Source organism: Macaca nemestrina, chromosome 9 (genome assembly GCF_043159975.1).
Source record: "Macaca nemestrina isolate mMacNem1 chromosome 9, mMacNem.hap1, whole genome shotgun sequence".
Taxonomy (NCBI): domain Eukaryota; kingdom Metazoa; phylum Chordata; class Mammalia; order Primates; family Cercopithecidae; genus Macaca; species Macaca nemestrina.
The window spans coordinates 29,859,629-29,875,974 of record NC_092133.1 but is presented as its reverse complement, the minus strand read 5'-3'; the positions used below and the strand labels follow the sequence as shown (position 1 = coordinate 29,875,974).

The 16,346-nt window shown below is 50.5% G+C and overlaps 1 protein-coding gene across 3 annotated transcripts in view; it reads right to left on the bottom strand.

The window, feature by feature from the left end:
* The window catches only part of LOC105478319 (SH3 and PX domains 2A), a 250,954-nt gene that overhangs the window by 193,659 nt on the left and 40,949 nt on the right, over positions 1-16,346 (bottom strand). For all 3 annotated transcript variants that reach the window (XM_011735447.2, XM_011735444.2, XM_011735445.2), the window contains exon 2: positions 4,029-4,109. In XM_011735447.2, the coding sequence (XP_011733749.1) occupies positions 4,029-4,109 (81 nt within the window). The remainder of the gene's footprint in view (positions 1-4,028; positions 4,110-16,346) is intronic.

Genomic DNA, 16,346 nt, shown 5'->3' with positions numbered 1-16,346 from the left:
CCTCACAGGTAGCAGATAAGCTGTGAGTGAAGAAGGTGGGTGGTGGGATGGGAAGGGGATGCTGAGATAAATGGCTCTGCTCTGCATGGTCCTAAGGCTTCAGAAAGCACGGAATGAGCAGTTACCAGGTGATCGGGGGCGGGGGGGTTCTCTCCGTCTCTCCCAACCCTCAGACTTTCCCCATTCCCTGTGAATAGCTCCTCAATGCACCACCAGAGTTCTAAGTACCCGTCCTTAATGCCATGAGTCACCCCAAAGGGACAATGAACCTTCTCCAAGGACAAGCCTCAGGCTCTTGGCTCCCTCCTGCTTGATGTTCTCAGGGCTGCTGTGTGCTTGAGACTGTTCATTTCCAAGGATCTACTGAGAGCTTCACATGCAGGGCAGTTAGGTCCAAGCAGAAGCTTTGAAGATAATAACCAGAGAAATGTTCTGCTTCAGATCTTAGAATCTGGGAGGGGGTGGGGAGTGTGGGGGTGAGGGAGTGGGGAAGGGCTGTGCTGATGTGGAAGCTGCTGTGGAGAGAAATGGAAAAACCGAAGAGTGTGGGGTTTCTGTTCAGATGATAGAGCACCCTTCAAGTACTTCCTGGCCTTATGGCTGCAGAGCATGAAGGGCAGGGTGCAGGTGTCCATCTCCCTGTGTGCCCTCAGAGGGAGAAACAGAGGGTCCGTGTGCTGTTCCGAATGAAATTGGATCTGCACATACCCTGGGGCCCTCAATTCACGACCAGAGAGGGTCAGGGACTGCTTGGGATGGCTTGCACGTGGTTCCCAGGCTGTGTGACAGAGGTAAGAACCCAAGGCCGCCTGGTGGGTACCTGGCCTTTGGGAACAAAGGAAAACATCTGAAGAGGGAGAGATAAGGGAGGGGAAGTACAGGGAGACCCATGCTGGGGTGCAGGGAACTAGCTTGTACAGGGGGGAACCAAGGGTCTCTCAAAGGGGTCAAAGGGGTGTCCAGGCCTCCCGCTGTTACCTGAATAGACCCCCAAATGCTGCCCAAATAGTACTGGGTGTGAATGTATGATTCACGATCTAAATTGGTTTAGCTCAGCAGTTCTTTTTTTTTTGAGACAGGGTCTCACTCTGCCACCCATGCTGGAGTGCAGTGGTGCAATCATAGCTCACTGCAGCCACGACCTGCCAGGCTCAAGTGATCCTCCCACCTCAGCCTCCTGAATAGCTGGAACTACAGGCACTCCATCACACCTGGCTAGTTCTTCACTGGGGGTTCACAGCGGGTCTGTGAACACTTGCCACTGTAAGTAAAATTGTATGTATCCGCTCTTTTCCTGGGGAGAGGGCTTACATCAGATTCACAGAACGGTCTGTGGCCCCCAGGAGGCTTAGAACCATGAGTTGGTGAAACCCAGGGAGCGGCTCCCTGGAGATGGGCCTGGTGAGCCTGGGACTTTCAGGGTCAGCCAAAAAGGAAAGGAGCAAAACATGTCTGAGAGCTGCCCCTGGGCCGCACCCCAGCTCCCTGCGGCTCCCACCCTGCCCCCGGGGACAGCTTCGGAGAGGAGCCTGAGGCCTACCTGGCTCTGAATACACTGGCAGGGACTGGGCACAGGGAGCTCACCACAGAGTGACGCCAAGTGAGGGAAGCCACAAAGCAACATCAGGAAGTGGGTCTCCAGCCCCTAGACCCCCCTAGCCATGCAGCCCAACATCCCTGCGACCTGGCAACACCAGGCAACTCACCAGGCAACTCAGTGCTGGGAGAAAAGTGGATTCACTCATTCATTCCTCTTAACAACCCTACTGGGCAGGCACTATTTGAACCTTCACAGTACAGATGAGAAAAGCAAGCCTAGAGAAGTGAAGGAGTCTGTCCGGAGGTACGTGGTGACAGCCAGTAACCAGTCCCAGGCAATGTGTCCCCGGTGCCTAAACTCTAAGCTGCTCTCTTACACAACCCCTCAGAGACATGAGTTCTGAGGTGCACCAGTGACCAGAGATGGAGTTAGCAACTCCCTTTGTTCTACCTCTATAGGATCCGCCATACCAAAATCAGCGACCTGATAAATAAACAAGGCTTTTCAAAATGAACGCCACTAAAACTCATCACAGCAGGTAAAATGCATTTGTAAAGATGCTATGCTTGACTCCTAAGTTAATTTTCAAAGAACTATTCCAACCCCTTCCCAAACTGCATCTACAGCTCAGCAATGACCCACATGGACAAGCCTGGCCAAGCGCGTGGCCATTGCTAAGCTAGAGCCAGCACACTGCACTAGCTGCTCCCTGCTTGCGCGTCCCCTTTCCACATTCAGGGAATGAGCCCTCCAGGCAAGGGAGGTGGTGGTGGGGGAACAGCATTCCTTTCTCCTGAGATTCTGCAGTGCAGGAGGGGGTGGGGGATCATAACGGAAGAGGGGGAAGAAAAGTTCTGATTTGGAAGTTTCCACCGGCTTTCAGGCCCCCTCCAGCTCATCAATGAGTCCTTTCAGGGTTCACTCTCCCCAACTGAGTTATCACTTCCTGTCCAGCACACTGTACCCATTGATGGGGTATCAGCAAACCCCACCAGATTACACCAAACCTAAGGAGACTGGACATGAACTGAGGAGGGAAGAGGAAGAAGGCTGGAGAGTAAGAAGTAGCTTTCAATCCCATATTCAATGGGATATTCAATCCCATATTGTTGGATTAAGAGAGAATTTGTAATACAGGAAGCTAGCTCACCCTTGGCTTGTCTCATAGGTAGGGCAATGAGGACAACGAGATAGAATCAGGTATTGGGGGCAAGCACACGGTGCCAAAGATGACCTCTCCAAGATGACTGACAACCAAAGGCCTGCCAAGAAAGGAGTGGACCCTGGCTGTGAGGGTAGAAGTGGGTGTCTCTTTGTGTTTTTATTAGCCTAAACCAGTCTCACAGCCCCAAGAGGAATCTAGAACATCTTGGCTCTACCTGAAAGGGCTGCTGCTCAACTCACGACTGATTCTCCCTTCTCTAGTATTTGCCTGTAATCCACAGAGGTGGGCTCCCTAGTGGCCATGTCTGTGCTAAAAGACCCTCAACTCCCGGCCATACTGATTGGTCCAGAGAGGGCACCTGACCCAAGCCAGACCAATCAGAATCGTCCCTGGGATTTTTCAACTTGGAACTGGGAAAGAGTCAATCTCCCCTCTGTTGGGAGCCAAAAGATATAAAATTCTAGAGCTGTTGACAGTCATGTTCCTTGGGGTGTGAGGTAACAGAAGTTGAGGGCAGTGCCAGAGGGAAGCAGAGACAAGACAGAGGGAGAGCAGATCCTGGTTTCAGGTACTCCTAAAGGCCTCTGCCTCACTGCTCTTCTCACCATGTGGTCGGCTGCACAAGCTTCCCTGGTCCCTCCTTCCAATCACGTCTCCTTTGTGCCTAAGCCAGTGCAAGTGTAAAACTATCACTTGCAACCCAAAGAGGCCTGACTAAATTAGTTGGCACCAAGGGGGTGTCTGCAGGGGTAGCTGTGGGATCCATACTACCATCCCCCTTGTGAACATGCCTATGTGTCTTAGAGACACACACCTACCACGTACACGTACAAACTGGGTGGCAAGTGCGTCATTCAGTTAAACAGACACCGTGGTATGTATGCATAGTTTGTGCCTGTAGTTGAAGAAAATGCTTATTTTCTGTTTCGGTCTTCCCTGTATGTTTGCTTTTCTTAGGCTGCAATGATGTGGTGGCTTCTGTCTCACCCTGGATGTTTACAGACACACGTCTGGTCAGGCACACAGCACCTCCCACCATCCTCCTGCCTCTCCACCACAGTTTCCTACCCTGCAGGCAAGAGAGGGTGACAAAGCATGACTGTTAAGATCATTGGAGGAGGCCAACAAAGCTCCGAGTGTCTGCCTGCAGTATGCAAGATTGAGACAAGCCCAGCTCCACCTTCGAGCTTCCCTCCTCTGTCCCTCTGCTCCCACCTGGACTCTGCCCCTGACAGCTTGGCTGGGGGCTCCCTGGATAAGCGAGGGTATGAGAGAGGCCAGCCCACCAGACTCGGGCCACTGTCTGAGCTCTGACCAACTTACCTGCAGGTCAAAGAACTTGCTGTACCTCCGGTAGATGGTCTGGGAGGTAGAGTCAGACCAGGTCACATTGATGATGTATACCTGTGGGAAAAAGGTAGGAGCAGGTGAGCAAGGCTGGATTTCAAGCTGTCTGTGCCAGGTATCATGTAACATGACTGCAGGTGTTCCAATGGCCAGGACCACTCTTTTTCTCATCTCATCTGTCCCTAGGGGATAGCACAGCATCAGCTACCATGTAGATGTCTAAACACACACACACACACACACACACACACACACACACACACGGACACCCCCAGAGGGACATTTCATCAAATGCCAACAATGATTATCTTAGGAAAGTAGGATCAGAATAAGTGGTTTTAATTTCCTTCTTTTTTATTTGTATATATTTCATACAATAAACATAAAATTGAGGTCATTACATTTTTGTTTGTTTTTGAGACAGAGTCTCATTCTGTCGCCCAGGCTACAGTGCAATGGCATGATCTTGGTTTACCACAACCTCCGCCTCCCCGGTTCAAGCGATTCTCCTGGCTGAGCCTCCCGAGTAGCTAGGATTACAGGCGCCTGCCACCATGCCTGGCTAATTTTTGTATTTTTAGTAGAGACAGGGTTTTGCCATGTTGGCCAGGCTGGTCTTGAACTCCTGACCTCAGATGATCCACCTGCCTTGTCCTCCCAAAGTGCTGGGATTACAGGCATGAGCCACCACGCCTGGCCTTTTTAGATAGCCAGTTTCCACTGGTTCACAACTTTAGAGTGAATGAGATTCTACAAGAGGCCTTCCGAAATTGCAGGTGGACCCCGCTCTCTGAAATTCTGCAGACATGGGTTTTGAGAGCTCGGACGTTTATACTTTTAACAAACCCCAGCTTATTTTGCTGCAGTGGATCCTCAGAACTCACTCTGAAAAGCCCTTCAGGAGACCAGAAGCGCTCAGAGATGTGTGATTCATCTCAGCATCCCTGTCTTTGCTCAGTGCCTGGCACAGAGCAGGTGCTCAGAAAACACTTTGCTATGTTGAACAAACACACTGGTCTTCTGGATGAGAAACGGATTTGAAGAAGAGGCGTTAGCACATGGGAGACTGGAAACCTTTTCTCTTTGGAGCCTCACAATGAAGGCATTTCGGGGCCAGGCTGTCACCCCAGTTCCCAAGTCTCCATCAGGCTCTGCAAGAGCTCATGCCACTCTGGAAGGCTGAACTCACTCAGCAATCCCTGGGGAAGGAGAGAAAGCCCCTGGTCCACACAGTCTGGCCTGCACTTCCCACTATTCCTGTCCCACCTGGGAGAGGCCTGAGTCACAGGAATGGGTGCCCTCCCACAGCCTCAGGGCTATTCTGTTGACCTTCTCCCTGGAAGGGACACCTGCAGGGGTGTCTCCAGGAGGACAGGTAAGGGAGGGCACCGATAAGACACAGGTGAGACCTCTGCCTCCCTTCTTCCCTCAGGAGAGAGGCAGTGGCTGTAGGTCCCGAATGGTGGTTCCCAGGCCAGGGCGCCCCTTTAGGATCACCTGGGGCCAGAGGCGGGCTTCATAAAAATTCAGATTCCAGGGACTCTGTCTAGTCACTCTGTCCTGTAGGCCTGTGGGGATGGGGCTGGGGGGACTCTACCAGTAAGAACAAAATAGCCAGTGAGGCCAGGGATCTGGGCCATGATGAGAAGGAGGAACGTTAGCAAAGAGAAGTGACATTTAGACACCTTGCCATCAGACTGGCCCAACTCCCCGATGCCCGGAACAGGGTATGCAACAGGCGTGGTGAGGCTTTGTGCTTGGCTGCTCAGGTAATACACAAGAAAATGAGCTGAATCCAGTCTCTTCTCCCTTCCTATCTCTATGACACAGAGGCAGCCTCATGCCATGGCGAGGTTTTCTGAAACACAACCAAGGAGAGGGCCATAAAACCAAAGCAAACAGGCCTGAGTGCTGCCACCCAGAGATGGGGCATTTATGACATTTATGACCCTGATACAGAACATAAGGTAAAAGGCCACCCCTATCTTCATCAGCTCAAAATAGACTATTGGCTATTATCATAATAAATGGGTGTATGCTTTGCTTTATATCATATGTAAATAGGTATCACATGATACATTGTAAAACCATTTTGATAACTTAATGTTACCTAATGTTTAGGCAACTAAATGTTACTGGATACCAGTACAGCATAAAGCATTTATATGCATTAGCTCATTTAATCTTCAGCCCAATGAGTTAGCTACCACTGTTATTCCCATATTGTACAAGAAGAAGGTGAGGCTCAGAGAAGCTAAGTAACTTGCCTGAAGTTACACAGCTAATAAATTACAGGGCAAAAATTTGAACCCAGGTCTAGCTGAGTTCTAATACCTATGCTCTTAACTGCACTGGACTACCTCCCTGTATGTAAATTTATCTAAACTGAACTACTTTGATCAGGACTGAATGACATGGTCAACCAAAAAGTATCTGAAACAAGTCTCAATCAATTTAGCAAGTATATTTTGCCAAAGTGAAGGACACACCTGCGATACAGCTTCAGGAGGTCCTGATGACACGTGCCCGAGGTGGCTGGGGTACAGCCTGCTTTATACATTTTAGGGAAATACATCAATCAATACATATAAGATTTACATTGGTTCCATCTGGAAGGGCAAGACAACTCTAAGTAAGGGACGAGGGGCTTCCAGGTTATAGGTGGATTTAAATATACTCTGATTGGCAATTGGTTGAAAGAGTTACTACCACTAGAAAGGAGTGTCTGGGTTAAGATAAGCGTTCATGGAGATCAAGGTTTTATCATGCACACGAAGCTTCCAGGCCGCAGGCTTCAGAGAGTACAGATTGTAAATGCTTCTTATCAGACCTAAGGTCTGCATTGATATTGATGCTGGGGGAGTGTAATGAAGCATGTCTGATCCCCACTTCCCGTCATGGCCTGAACCCGTCTTTTAGGTTCAATGTTAGGGTGCCTGGGCTGAGGAGGGAGTGCATTCAAATGGTTGCAGGGGGCCTTCAAATTTTATTTTTGGTTGATACCATCTTTTTTTTTTTTTTTGAGACAGAGTCTATCTCTGTCACCCCGGCTGGAGTGCAGTGGCGCGATCTCGGCTCATTGTGACCTCCACCTCCTGGGTTCATGCCATTCTCCTGCCTCAGCCTCCCGAGTAACTGGGACTACCGGGGCCCGCCACCACGCCCAGCTAATTTTTTGTATTTTTTAGTAGAGACGGGGGTTTCACTGTGTTAGCCAGGATGGTCTCGATCTCCTGACCTTGTGATCTGCCCACCTTGGCCTCCCAAAGTGCTGGGATTACAGGCGTGAGCCACCGCATCCGGCCGGTTGACACCATCTTTTTAAATAAAGGTGTGGGTGGTCTGAGAAGCCTGCGGTGCCCTTGCTGAGGGAGTGCGCCTAGAGGAACATGCGGGAACAAAGGCGACTCTGAGACCTGAGACCAAGAAGACCCAGAACTGGGGGCCCAGACAGAAGCAAATGGTTAGGAATGCTACAAAACCGACTGACGCCGAGGACCCCCTCAAACTCAATGCTGTGGGATTTTCCTGGGGTTTATAACCTACCGGGGTCTGCCTGCTGACTCCCAGCTCCATCTCCCCTCCTACCTTCATCTCTGCTTCCCACAGGTCCTGGGGCAGGAGCAGAGGCTGAGCCCTCACCAGGTGCTCTCTCTCTGACCTCCACCCCAGGAGCTAAATGTGAGGAGGGCCCAAGTGGCCAATTCGCCCCTGGAGAGAGGGCTGCACTCGCCTGCAGGGCATTAGACATCAGCCTTTCTCTGGAACCAACCAAGCGGAGCCCAGGGGAAGGGCTTAACTGAGGCTTAACACACGTCCTCCATCCCACTAGCAATTAGGCTTCTCTTCACCTCCCAGAAAGAATCAATCACAGGCTTACAGCTCCTGGCAGCTGGGAGGATCCAGGGAGGCCTCTCCTTGAGCAGAGGAGAAACCTAGGTGGTGATTTGCCAAGGAAGGGGCATGGCCAGGTAGGAACCAGCAGACTCTGGAGTTAGCCACACATGGGGGCAGCACCATCCCAGCACCCTCCTTACTGGCTGCAAGACCCCAGCCCAGCTGCTCAGGCCTTCAGACTCCTCCTTTATACAAAGGACACAACCTTCAGGGCTGCCAGGACTGATGCAAACACGGTTATCACTGGAGTGTGCTCACTCCCATTGGTGGCAGAGCCCGGACAGGAACCCAGATGTCCCACTTCCCAGCCTGGCCTAGGACTACTCTGCACGTGACTAGAGCATCCCCCCTCGGAAAAGTCCTTTGCTCTCTACTCTTCAGAAATGGTGAAATTTGGCAGGGCTGGTGGCTCGTGCCTGTAATCCCAGCACTTTGGGAGGCAGAGGCAGGAGGATCACTTGAGCCCAGGAGTTTGAGACTGGCCTGGACAACATAGTGAGGCTCTGCCTGTATTTTAAAAAATAAAAGGGCAGGACGCAGTGGCTCCTGCCTGTAATCCCAGCACTTCAGGAAACCAAGGCAGGAGGATCGCTTGAGCCCGGGAGTTCGAGATTGGCTTGGACAACATAGTGAGGCTCTGTCTCTATTTTAAAAATAAAAGTTGAAAATTCACATGAAGTCATCTCTGTTTAACGCTTGGTCTAAAATCATACTAAAGGTACACCCCGCTGGAGAGCCAGCCAGAGGGAGGGAAGAGCTGACAGAGAGCTGTCCCTGTGGCCTTGTCAGCCACGGCCGCCTGGCTAGGATATAGCCATGCTTCCCCCCAAAAAGCAGTTCTTCCCTTGTTTGGCAAAGGATTGTTCCTGCTAGCATCTTGCACCCCACTTTCTATGCCCTGAGCAGCCATGAATGTGACTCAGTGTGAAGGGTGGGGAAGCGAGCCCCCATTCCCAGGTTCTCCCAAACTTCGGGGATTTGCCAGAGGCCCTCCAGCCTACCCCACTGGACAGGCTAAATCTTGGGTTGAGGAAATGGCAAGAGACCTCCCTGGAGATAAGCCCAGAGATACGAGGACAATCTCCAGACCCCTCTCTCTCATCTGCTTTCTTCCAAACCTTGGACATCCTAGATTATCACTCCAGACAGGTGATGTACACAAAAAATTCCACCCCAGCCCATGCCTAGCTCCCTACCTCAACACCAGGGCTTCTTAAGTCTCCCTGAACTGGCCTTGCCAGCACTGGAAACTTCAGAGAAAAACTGCAGAGGAAGAACAGGTGACAGGGAAGGGGGACAGGGCAGAGGTCATCCAAGAAAGCCAGTTCTGTTTACAAGCCTGCATCTGGGGCCCAGATAGACTCTCCTCCGGCCTCAGGAGCAGTCAGGATAACATTACCCGGCAGCTGGGTCTCAAGAAAAGTTTGGCAATTAAACATCCTGCTTCCAAATGCTTTACTTGGGGTTACGTTTCACGGGTGGAGTTTCTCTTCCTTCTGGATTTTAAAAACCCATGGATTCTATTTCCCCTGTCTCCAGCCATTTCAGGCAGATGGTAGGCGTCTATGAAGGCTCGCAAGAGACTAGCAACTGCTTCCAGCTTCCCCTGGGTCAGCCCAGACTGAAGGGACCCAGGGGCTCAGGCCCTCCCAACTGCTCACCCTTGATGGAGGAGTGGAATCATCACCACAGACACCGCGTGGAAACTCTCGCTACACACCCAGCATGACGCTCTGGCCCAACCAGTCCCACCCATCCGAAGGTCATCTTGGGTTGCCTTCTGTCTGCTCAGCTCACGAGGCCCACCAATGTCTGAGACTTCCAAACTCGCCTTCCCAGTGGGTGCTTCTGTCCTCTATTAGCCTTGCTCCTTTCAACAAGAAAATGGCCTTGATGCAAACCAGACTTACCGCGCAGCTCCAGAGCACTGAGAATGCAGCCCAGCCCGGTTTCTGTGGGGGATGTCCACGATTTGATCTGGTCTGGGACCAATTAGCAACTGCAAATGTACAGCCCAACCATTCCTAGAAGGCCTAGGACCCGCCTTGTGTTTAATTAGAAAGTGCTGGTAAGTACCTGTTGCCCCCTTGGCTACAAAATGTACAATGAGAGGCAAGGAGTTAGGAGCTATGGAGGGAACTGCATGTCTCCGTGGTACTGTGGGCCTTACTTTCCCTGGACTCCTACCAGCTGCCCCTGGCCCCAGGCCCCAGGCCAAACAGAAACTCAATGGCAATCTTCCTTCACCTGCTCACATGACCATGGGGCTGGGATCAGCTGGCTGCACTAGGGCCACTGCATACAGTTGGGCAAGTTGTTCACTGCCCAGTGGTTGCCTGGTCAAGTGGACAAGTAGGTGTGAAATCTAACCTATACTTCACACCCTAAACTGTGCACCCTGGCTCAGGACTGCAGCCACACCGAGAAAAGCACACCTCATTCTGATGTACACACACCGTGTTCCCTGGGTGGGCTGTCAATGCTCCCTAGGGTCCTCGAGGGCATACGATCTCTTCAGAATCCCAGCTCTTTAACTTACCCAAATCTCTGGAGTCTGGGGATGCAGGAATAGCTAACGTTTGGGACTGACTGCTAAAGCATATGGTCCCAGAAATCAAAATGAAGACGATCGAGCAGCCAGAAAAAGGGAGTTCACGTGCGGGGACACGATCACTGCTCTGGCTACCTGGGGGAGTTCATCATTGTCAGGCTCTTACCCAAGAAGATGCCGCCAGCCTGTCTAAGGTACTAATAGGCTCTAATTTTCCATTCAAAGCGCCCCATGTACAAGGTTCTATCATGGGGGACTGGTAAGAAGGAGGCACATATACTCCAAATTAGTCTAGGCTGCTCCCCTAGATGCAGACCACCCAGCACAGCAGAGGACTCCAGGGCTGCTGCTCCCCATGAGAGTGCCTACACCAAATGCCAGCCCCGTGCCCCATCTCCTCCCTGCTGTGGCCCACTGCACCCCACTGGGAAGCAGTAAAGGCCCTGGTGTTAAAGAACCCCCCTTTTCTTTTGATACAGGGTCTGGCTCTGTCACCCAAGGTGGAGTGCAGTGGCGTGATCTCAGCTCACTGCAACCTCTGCCTCCTGGGTTCAAGCGATTCTGCTGCTTCAGCCTCCTGAGTAGCTGGGATTGCAGGTGCACACAATCATGCCTGGCTAATTTTTGTATTTTTAGTAGAGATAGGGTTTTACCATGTTGCCCAGGCTGGTTTGTAACTCCTGGTCTCCAGTGATCCGCCCACCTCAGCCTCCCAAAGTACTGGCATTACAGGTGTGAGGCACTGTGCCCGGCCTAAAGACCCCTCTTGACATGGCTGCACCCAGATAAAAATCTCCCCAGAGTTCCGACATCTGATCTGGGCCCCCACTAGCCTAGCGAGTCTGTGACCACCCCTTGTGGTGCTCATAGTATGCTTTCCACAATTAGTCAATTATTACATCTGCCTTCCTTTGCTAATTGTTGGCTCAGAACACCCAGCTTGACACAGGCTGTGTTGGTCTCTATTTAACACGGGTGAGTCGATCTTCCTCCCGGGTTTCCCTATCCGCAGAAACTATCTTCCTCTTCTCCTCCGAGGCTCACTAGGCCTGCCAGTCTGCTGGACACACTGAGATAATGACTGGCTGATCTAATGCCAAACGAATTCACTGACTCTGAAATGCCAAAGAGGTGGCTAGTGGCAACACTTGGAGACTGTCTCCATTCCCAGAAGCAAATCCCTGGTGGCCTAGGAGCAGAGTACAAACACATCTTTGCCAACCCAAAACCCTGTCAGCAAAATCACATTTAACAGCCTGTGGCCACTTGGCTAAGGTTTCTGAGCTCAGCCTGAGAATGATGAGGACCCTCAGGGTAGGGCCCTATTAAAATTCCAACCCCTCCTCTAGAGTGGGTGTTCATTCTTAGGGCGGGGAGAGAGGCAAAGCTGCAGATTCGGGGAACAACCACCACTTAGAAGCCTGGATGTGGTGGAGGGTGACCTCCATGGTGGTGCGCACTCACAGGTTGACTATAGGGCTAATGACCAGGCAGCAGGACTTTTCTAGTCCTGAGACCATCTGATACCAGGACTTTGTATTCAGAAGCAGTCACAGTAAATGCAGCAGAAGCGAACCCCAGAAGGGCTCTGGGAGTTGGAGGGCATATAATGTGCTAAGAGAAGGCTCCTCCCAGAACCACACATCCACCAGTCGCCTCCAAAACACAGAAGCTTCCACTGCAGACCTGGCCCAGATGGACCTTCTCTGGGGAAAGGGGGTTTTAAAAGAGACTCAGAGGAAGGGACATTGGCAAATGCCCTCTACAGTAGGGAGCATCATTCGAGAGTGTGTAGCAGGTACCCATCACACCCAGTGCCCGCCTTTGTTTGCAGGAATCATGGGTCTCTTTTATTCCTTCCTTCCATGGGTCTCCCTCCCTCCCTCCCTCCCTCCCTCCCTTCCTTCCTTCCTTCCTTCCAGAGAGAGTCTCGCTCTGTCGTCCAGGCTGGAGTGCACGGGTGCCATCTCAGCTCACTGCGACCTCTACCCCCCGGGTTCAAGCGATTCTCCAGCCTTGGCCTCCCAAGTAGCTGGGATTACAGGAATGTGTCACCACACCAGGCTTTTTTTTTTTTTCCTTTCTTTCTTTTTAGTATTTTAATAGAGACAGGTTTCACAACGTTGGCCAGGCTGGTCTCGAACTCCTGATCTCAGGTGATCCGCTCGCCTCAGCCTCCCAAAGTGCTGGGATTACAGGCATGAGCCACCTCATCCGGCCCCACTATTTATTTAAATGGGAGGGTAATGAATAGGTGAGACGGTCTGGAGGAAGCCTCCCTACTGGTGGAGCCTCTATTTATTACCCTGCAGAAGTGAGATCACAGTAGTTACCTTTTGGAGGCTATTGTGAGGATTCAGGGAGCTGACCCTGTGTCTCCTTGTTAGAACGGAAGCCTCCTGAAGGTGGATCGTGGCATCCTAGTGCCCAGCACCACACTTGACACCTAAGAGATGCTCACTTACTGTTTCCTTCATCAGTGAAAGAACAAAGCAACCAACAAATACCCAGTGAGTGCTGACCTCGTGCCTGGTTTCGAGACAAGCTAAAGAGAAGATGAGGCAAAGCATCCAACCTCCAGCCTGTAAGCCTGTAAGCCTTACACCCTCCAGGCTGTAAGCCTCCCCTTACAGCCCAGCAGGGGCAGCGGAACTCACACTGACAAATCACGGATCGAACAGTGCAAGATGTGAGTAATGGAGTGCCAAGAAGTGAGCCTCAGAAGGGACCAGAGGCCGTCTTGGCTTCACAGAGGAGGAAGATGACTTGAAATTCAAATCTATCCACTTGATGAATTTGAATTTCAATCCACACATGTCCCTGCTATGTGGGCTTAGGCAAGTGTCTTAGACCCTCTGAGTGAGGGTTTCCTTTCCTGCGAAGTGTGGTTTCTAACGGGAGCGTCCCATTAAATGTGATGATACACATGGGGCACTCAGCACAGGGCCTGGCAATGTGCAAAGTGGCCCAATGAATGTGGGCTATTTAGACACCCAGGAAGGGAACTGACTTCTTCCCATTTGCCATGAGACTTGGATCATGACGTTATGACTAGAAATAGGAGAGGAGCAGGAAGTAGGGCACAGGGACATGGACACACACACACAGGGACACACACAGGGACACACACACACACGGACACACACACAGAGGGACACATACACATGGACATGGACACACACACACACACACACACACACACACACACACACACACACACATATTAGTAGTGGTGGAACCACTACTAATACCAAGGCAGCCTGGGAGAGCAGAGGAGCAAAAAATAGCTCTGCTGCCCAGAGCTGGGAAAACAATGACAGTCCCCAGGAGCCTCCGCTGAAAGGATGAATGTGCTGTGGCTGGCCCCTCTGGGGCTGGACGCTTTTTCTTTTCTTCATGTTTCCTGGAGGGGAAATGAGTATATAAACTAGGAACTCCCAGGATTCACAATCTTACATGGGCCTTTCAAAAGTTAGGCAGCCACAGCTCTGTCCTTACAGCCCCTAGAACGAGAAGAAAAACAGCCCAAAGAGTCAGCTCTGCCAAACCTTACACACACAAAACAATGGGATTGATCGATCAGGAGTAACAGAAACACTAATGGCCATGCCAATATACTGAGTGCTGACTATGTTCCAGGCATTGCTAAGCACTTTGTTCGAATTATCTCACTTACTCTTTTACAATAGTCCTATGAGAAAAGTGTTGTTATCATCTCCAGTTCATAAGTGAAGAGACTAGGGCCCAGAGAGGTAACTGGTCTACTGGAGGTCATCATAGTTGTAGCAAGTAATGAAGCTCAGATTCAAATGAAGCCATTCACTCTATATTTTGAACACTTTGTCCTCTTTAATAATAACAGCAGACTGCCTGGAGCAAAACAGAGTCCCTGCCACAAGATTTGCCTCGGTGGTTTAATCAGCTCTGTCAATTGGTGACAGAGACAATGATCTATCTGTCAATACTGAGGCCGCCCATGAGGCAGGTGGCTAGGGATCCTTGCGTGGGGCTCAGCATTCTATTTTGTACAGCTTAAACTCAATCAGATCAGTGTCATGAAAAGTTATTATTCTCTCTGAGCCTCCACACCCCCTCCATAAAATAGTGTTAAGAATACCTGCCTCACAGTGAAGATTAATGAGAACACAAGAACAACCACAGTGCCCCTGGGACACTGTAGGTGCTTAATAAATGTGACTTCCCTTCCCCTGCAAAGTGACTAGCACAGTCTTTTGCACTCAATGAATTTTAGTCTCTTCCCCTAGAAGATTCTGGGGCACCAATAAGTGCTGGGCCTAGAAAGGAGCCCAATTTGCAATCACAGAATTCTGGGCATGTCCCCACTGGGATGTTCTCCAGAGTACCTAAGAGCATGTGGTTGGACCTTTGTACCTTCCTGCTTCCAATTCTGCCACCACCCTCTGGTCCCAAGCCAGCTTGGCAGAGCAAACACATCTGACCACCTCGAGCCAGGAGGCACTCCAATGGAGAGGCCCAGCAGTGGGCAGCGGACATCTTGGGTAATGCCCAGGAGCCCAGAGAAGGCGACGGTGTGTCTAGGCTGGGGTGATAAGGCTCACCTTGCAATGGAAATCAAGGGGAAAAGCTCAATGCTCATGGACATTCAGGAGCTAGAGTTCTAGAAATTAAACCTAGAAATTAAATAAAGTCCTAGAAATTAAATGTGTCCTCTCCTGAGCCATCGAAAAAATTACACTCCTGGGCTTCCAAGGGGCTTGGAAACAACCCAGTGGGTCTAGGAAAGGGTCAGAAAAGGGGATTCTCATTCCACACACTCCCAAATCAATGACTGACCCAGGACTACTGACCCCGACACACACATCCTGAAAATGTGCCCCACTCCATCGTCACACCCTGGAGAGAATGGCAAAGGTTAACACACACAGCCTGGTTTCCTTTTCCCGGGAAACACAGCAGTCAGAGGCCGGCAGCCGCCTCCACACACAGCCTGCAGGGGAAATGACCCCTGGGCTTCCTCCTCACCATCTGACACACTCACACCTTCCTCTCTGCTGTGCTCAGCAAAGCTCAACTTCTGACACAAGGCAAATAGCTGTCATTAGGAATTTCGTTGCTTGAGAGAGACAAGAACAATCTTTTTGGAGAGCTTTGCGGCAATTTCTATCGCCAAACTTGCATTCCCTTTGACTCAGCAATTTGATCGCTAAGAATGTATTCACACAATTGTGTGTATGCATGTATGTGTGTGTATATATGTATGTGTGTATGTATACAAAGATAAGGAATACTGAATGTCTATTGATAAAAAAGGTCAAATAAATTATGGTTTATATACCTACTAAAGATAAGGTGGACTTTTCTATATCATGGGAAAAGGTCCATAGTATATTGAGAAAAGAAGAAAAAGATTACAATGCTATGTATACCATATGATTAAATCTATCTGGGGGGTGAATTGTATGGGGGGAAGTTTGCATATGTGTGTGTCTATGCACACTAAAAAGAAAACAACAACAACAAACTGATAATCATGGTTATTTGCACAGAATGAGAGAGAGGAGAAATGGGAATAGTTTTGCTTTCTACTTTTTCTTTTTAGAGACAGGGTCTCGCTCTGTTGCCCAGGTTGGAGTGCAGTGGCACAATCATAGCTCATAGGTCAATGCAGTCCTGACCTCCTGGGCTCAAGCAGTCTTCCCGCCTCAACCTCCCCAGTAGCTGGGACTATCGGCATGTGCCACCATGCTTGGATAATTTTTATATTTTTCTGTAGAGATGGGGTCTTGCTATGTTGCCCAGACTGGTCTCAAACTCTGGGCCTCAAGCAATCCTCCCACCTCAGCCTCCCAAAGTGCTGGGATTAC